Source organism: Saccostrea cucullata, unplaced genomic scaffold (assembly GCF_032062105.1).
Source record: "Saccostrea cucullata isolate Sc308-1 unplaced genomic scaffold, CSIRO_AGI_Scuc_v1 ctg22082, whole genome shotgun sequence".
Classification (NCBI taxonomy): domain Eukaryota; kingdom Metazoa; phylum Mollusca; class Bivalvia; order Ostreida; family Ostreidae; genus Saccostrea; species Saccostrea cuccullata.
Window position 1 is genome coordinate 1 of NW_026934878.1, and position 6,082 is coordinate 6,082.

Here is a 6,082-nt window from a genome sequence, read left to right on the forward strand (position 1 = left end):
TATTTCAATCTTCATGAGGTGCTCAAATTTAATCTGAGCATTTGCATGTACCAGGTATGTGCATAAATTCATTAATAATTAAAAGATAGTCATTATACACCCAGAGTCTATGAGGGATTAAAAATGCAAATGTTGTGTCTGTTCATTTTCATTTTAAGTGTACACACTGGAACAAAATGATTTTTAACATTTTTATTACTTGACTAAATTCGTGAAATTTTAGCTAGTAATTCATTCACATGATGTTTTGTGCTTATAGAGGAGAGAAAGAAGAAAACATGAGAGTATACTGACAGGGGAATATAAGTCTACCATTAACTATCTAAACCAGTTCCTACCCCCAGAACACAGGATCCGATATATAGGGTTTGATATGGCCCACATAAGTAAAAGGTGAGTTACAGATATGATATAAATGGTGTAAAATGGACCCCATAAGTAAGAGGTGAGTTTAAGGTTGGATATACATGTATAGAGCTTAATATGGCCTACATAAGTATGAGATAAGTTATAGATCCAAAATAGGGTTTGATATGGCCACATATGTAAAAAGTGAGTTGTTGATCGGAATGATTGCCCCTGTTTGGTATTTCAAAAGAGGTAAAGTTACTCTATACTCAACTACGCTAATTGTTTTGTTTGTATAACTCTTCAGTAAAACAACCAATGTCTTGGTGCGATTGTCCCAGATTGCCAGGAAGTGTGTCAAAATGACGGGGTTCTTTGTTCACATGCCACGACCCGTCAGTGAGGACTTCTGGAAAACAGCAGAGTAAGTAAAAAATTCTATCAGCTGCTGAGATACAGCCCTAAAGTCCTTGTATATTAATGTACAAAAATATCAGTAAGTTGTGAATATTAAATCAAAGCAAAATTTCTCTCTGTTAAATAGGTTTAAATTAATAAAATCAACTTCATATTATAAAAGTTCAGTAAGAGATGTATTTTTGAATTTACTGTAATAAAAATCAACCTTAAAATCTCTGTTGGTGAAATAGCCTCACAGATATAATAACTAACCTTCATAAATTTCAGTGAACAAGTTCTCAAGTACAAAAAAAGACTACTTGCTGTAGTCACTTTGTATTTGCCAAAACTTTATTTTCACACAAGTCTGAAAACATAGTGATCGACAGTATTATATTAAGATTGAACTCTTGTTATTGAAATGAACTTTTTTTCTAAAACTTAAAGTCTAATGACAGTGGTTTTTACTGTAGGTTCAGAGGACTGCAAGGACAGAAGACAGACTGGGGGTGTAGACAGACGGGGGTAGTCCGCACAAACTGTGTAGATTGTCTTGATAGAACCAACACAGCTCAGTTTGCTATAGGGAGGTGTGCCCTGGGCTACCAGGTAAGGAAATGAACACAGCACAGTTTGCTATAGGAAGGTGTGCTCTGGGCTACTTGGTTAGGAAGAGAGAATCAACACAGCACAGTTTGCTATAGGAAGTAGTGCCTTGGGCTACCAGGTAAGGGAATCAACACAGCACAGTTTGCTATAGGAAGTAGTGCCTTGGGCTACCAGGTAAGGGAATCAACACAGCACGGTTTGCTATAGGAAGGTGTGTCCTGGGCTACCAGGTAAGGGAATCAACACAGCACAGTTTGCTATAGGAAGGTGTGTCCTGGGCTACCAGGTAAGGGAATCAACACAGCACAGTTTGCTATAGGAAGGTGTGTCCTGGGCTACCAGGTAAGGGAACCAACACAGCACAGTTTGCTATAGGAAGGTGTGTCCTGGGCTACCAGGTAAGGGAATCAACACAGCACAGTTTGCTATAGGAAGGTGTGTCCAGGGCTACCAGGTAAGGGAACCAACACAGCACAGTTTGCTATAGGAATGTGGGAGACATGAACTAAGGTATAAAATAAGGGAGACAGGATACTCTACATTGCTTTAGTGAGTTGGGCACTCAAGGTAGATGTAGGAAGGACTTCTTGTAAATTTACAAATATTTTTGTGCAGAACTGAATAACCTGATTTGTGACATTTTTTCTTGAGATTTAGGAGAATCCATCCATAGTCCATATGAAATGCAGAAAGGGCATTTGAATTTCACAATACAGTGATTTCTTTAGTGTGCCCCTGGTATTATTCAGCTGAGGACTTTTTTATTTTCCAGAACTTGATGAAAGCATTATACAACTACATAAACCACATCAGTGTAGACTGATGTAAAATCATGTTTATATGCTTTTAAAGAACTTGTTGTTTTTCAGTTGTTCACTCTTGGTGTTATCTCCAGCCCAGACCTGGAGTTTGATACAGACTGCCTCAAGTAAGAAATGCTTTATAAAAGGCCTGTTATCATAAAGTTTTTGATTTTCTCCTATAAAGTCCTTATTTGATATTGTAATTTTGTTACTACACAGTGATGTACATGTAAATGAAATGTCTTTCAATGATGCTACATTTTGCCCACCTTTACATTGTAACAGTTATTCTTTGATTAGACAGTCATGAACATTTAAATGATTTATTTCTTTCAATGATGGCTACATTTTACGTTGTACAGTATATTAATTAATTTATGTTTATTTGCTTTCAATCCCAGTATCTGTAACTATATAAATTTTATTTTATTTTTATTTTAGAATTTTTATATTTATCTATTAATACCTACATGTAAATGCAATTTAGAATGAAAATTAACCAGAAATATTGTAATCTTATGTTGTAGAGATTCTTCTCACAATTCTCTAGATGTGTAAGTCTATAATTAGGTTGTGCTAGAATTCAAAGGAAAGCTTGTGACAAAATAGATGATTTTGAAATGCATGTTGATCATTCATAGAGAATTTTAGATGTGGTTTTCAAGGCAGAAATAAAAGTATTTGGGCTTTGATAGATGGTTTGAAATGTAGAATTGTCCATATTTGTATGCTTGAGAGATTTTTTGTATGTTTGTTATATAATTTATGTGTTTTGTCTCCATCATGCATTGTGCCAGGGAAATGGTAAATATTAATTTTGCTCATCATAAGTGCCACCATACATGAGCTAAACATATTCCATGAAAATGTGTTCTTTTAAGGAGGGAGGGGATGCATTTTACTTCAGACTGGTCATCTGACTTTGTTTACTGTATATGGGAAAATTTTGCCCCTTTTGCTGTCTTTCTATTTGGTTGGCAAATATAAAATGGGGAGAATTAGAAGAACACACTGGCATATTTTCATATTAAACAGAACCATGACCATGATGACTGGGCGAATTCAAAATAGGACAAAGTAATTGTTCACAAGTGAAGTGCAAAAGGGCGAAAATAACCCTGTATACAGTATTCTGCAGGTGTATAATTTTTATTATTGTATGTATTAGATTCCCTTCTGCTAGTCCTTGTTCTGATCAAGCAACATATTGTTTTAATCATTTCCCCTTCTCTGATTGTAGAATGCTAGAGCACCTGTACGAGGCTCATGGTGACACTATAGCCCTGCAGTACGGGGGTTCTCAGCTGGTCCACAGAATCGAGGGCTACAGGAAAATAGCCCCCTGGACCTCCCACTCCAAGGACATCATGCATACCCTATCACGTTACTACAGCAACACATTCTCAGGTGAAAATCTTGCATTGGAAGTGTTTTTAAAATACTGTGAAATCACAAATTTTCATGGGGGTTTAATTTTCTTTGTTTTTGAGGTACATGTATGAATAGATCCATGAATTTATGTCCACCACAAAATGTAAAATGTTACATATTGCATAAGGACTTAACAATTTCCAGGAACCAAGAGTTTTTCCTCAAATCACAAAAATTTGATCTCACAAAAATATGAGATTTTACAGTAGTAAAGATGATGATTTTATAATAAACATCCTTAATACTTCAAAAGAAAATTTGATAATAATTACATATGAATAATTAAAAATAAATTCAAAGTAGATTGTTAATCTGTACCTTTATGACAGTCAAATTATTTTTGTTCCGCCGTACATTTCTCTGTTCTATCTTTAACTTATAATGAGCTCAGATTAATGAATCGGTATTGATTATATTTCATCCTAATTGTATTTAAGGTTAATTTGAAAGTTAAGTTCAAAGTTCACATCAGGTTTACATCACATTACTGTCAAGTCGAAACAAATACTTGGACATGCATTTGACCCCTGTTGGCTGTCTAATTGCTTGAGATAAACTAACTTTAAAAGTTAGTTAATTATAATATTAATTAAAAGTCTAATTACTGTTTGACAGACCTAGAGAAGCAGACTGCTACCAATATATTCCTGGGTCTGTACTCACCAGAGGAGGGGAAACCTAACATCTGGGAGCTGCCCACTGACTTCTACCTCCACAACAAAGGTGTCAGGGCTGTGCTGGAGTATTTATGTTATAGGTAGCTGGTAGCTATATCTGGCATAATAAAGTGTCTCTCATAAATTATTTTTATTTTTCATTTTACTTGAGCACTGCAGTGTATTAGTTCATAAGTACAAGGTGTCCGAAAAGAAAGGTAACACTTTAACATTTTGATAACTTCACTAAATCTCGGACTATTTGTCTGAAACCATTATCATTCAAAAGGTCTCATAAGTAACTCTTAAAGAAAAAATGGTTGGAACTGCAAAATCACTTTCAAGTTGACATATCCATGGTATTCCAGATATTAGTGTTAGTGATACAGAACTTCAACTGTAATAATTTTTTAAAACTTTTTTAGTTTCACTCAGTGGTGGGAGGTGCCAGTTTACAGATCCTTACCTTTGCCTTATGAGGAAGGTAGGTGTATACTGAAATTTGCCTGAACATTTTATTCATTTATGAATGAAAATGCTGAATTATACTTCCACTTTTTTTTCTGCTGAAAGTTCACACAAGTTTTGTTCATTTCAGAGAAGAAGCCGACAGACTGCACCATTGTTGCCATGGCGCCTGGTGAGGAATGTTTAGATAGTTACTATGACTACTACAGGACCAGTGAATTTACCTCCATCCATGAACTCTTCCCTTATACCATGTCACACTCGGTCAGGTATAAAAGGCTTCATTACTGAGACACTCAAATAATTCATTATTTTTTTTTTTAATAAAAATGTTGCTCATATTGTAACAACTGATCATTGTGTTGAAACATTACTCGAAAAGTTCTAATGCATTTGATTATGTTATGCAAAGTGTTTATGCATGTATTAAGTTTGAAATATTTTATTTTTATAATATTAAAAGTTTCAATTTACCAAAAATAAAAAATGCTTTCATAACAATTTTTATATTTATTTGATTATGTGTCTGGGGTGAATTTCAATGTATTTTCCTAAGGCTTGTAGAAATTTTGAAATATTTTTTAAAACTCTTGAATATTTACATTACATAATTTATATAGTATTTCTGAAAAAGCTATATTCTTACATTTATTTTATAATGAATTATTCCAGGGACTACAAGCCAAAAACAGCCAAGCATGACAGTCCCTTTACCTTAAGAGTTCCTTCAGAGACGACCAAGGATATCAACAGGTTATCTCCCTTTTATGAATTTCTTAGTGCCAAAATCATTACTTACATGTATTTGTCAAAGAATTTTTATTCTTTTTGTCACCTAGCAGATATATATCTTGTTCCTGAATCATGCTATTACCCAAGTCATGCAAAATGCATGTATCACATTTAGCTGTTTGCATGAAAAACACTGCATGGTTAAAATGAAATGCTACACATTGAACTTGCATGAATTATTTAGAAAGGTTTGTACACAAACTCTATGTGGGAGATCCTTTGTATTTAAAAAAAAAAACAAACCAGAGATGTCTGTCCTTTTTGAAATGACAATATTTATCCAACTGTGCATGTGCATGTAAATAAGGTGCATGTTTTGTTTGTTGTTTAATCATTATAAAAGCTCTGGAATTGCATCATCATCACATTTTCATTACAACAGATGATTCTAACACAAAACTGACACCTTAGCACAGCCATACTAGTAGTTCCTGCATGAAACTTGCAGGTTTCTCTTTGGGTTTTGATATGCTCGCTATACTATTTGCATGAAATGCTACTGGTCTCATTATAATACATGTAGTTTATAAGGTGCTGCACAGTTTACATGACACATTTTAAGCTCTGCTTGAAACC

At 34.3% G+C, this 6,082-nt stretch overlaps 1 protein-coding gene across 1 annotated transcript; it reads left to right on the forward strand.

The window, feature by feature from the left end:
* Positions 1–259: 259 nt before the first annotated feature.
* LOC134241476 (polyphosphoinositide phosphatase-like) lies at positions 260–5,515 on the forward strand (the record flags this gene model as incomplete). The annotated part of the gene is made up of 10 exons (XM_062723513.1): positions 260–393; positions 656–772; positions 1,221–1,356; positions 2,226–2,284; positions 2,687–2,713; positions 3,400–3,566; positions 4,206–4,347; positions 4,672–4,730; positions 4,845–4,983; positions 5,387–5,515. Coding segments are annotated over 10 exons (1,109 nt in total), but the record flags the coding sequence as incomplete, so codon positions are not given.
* Positions 5,516–6,082: the final 567 nt, after the last annotated feature.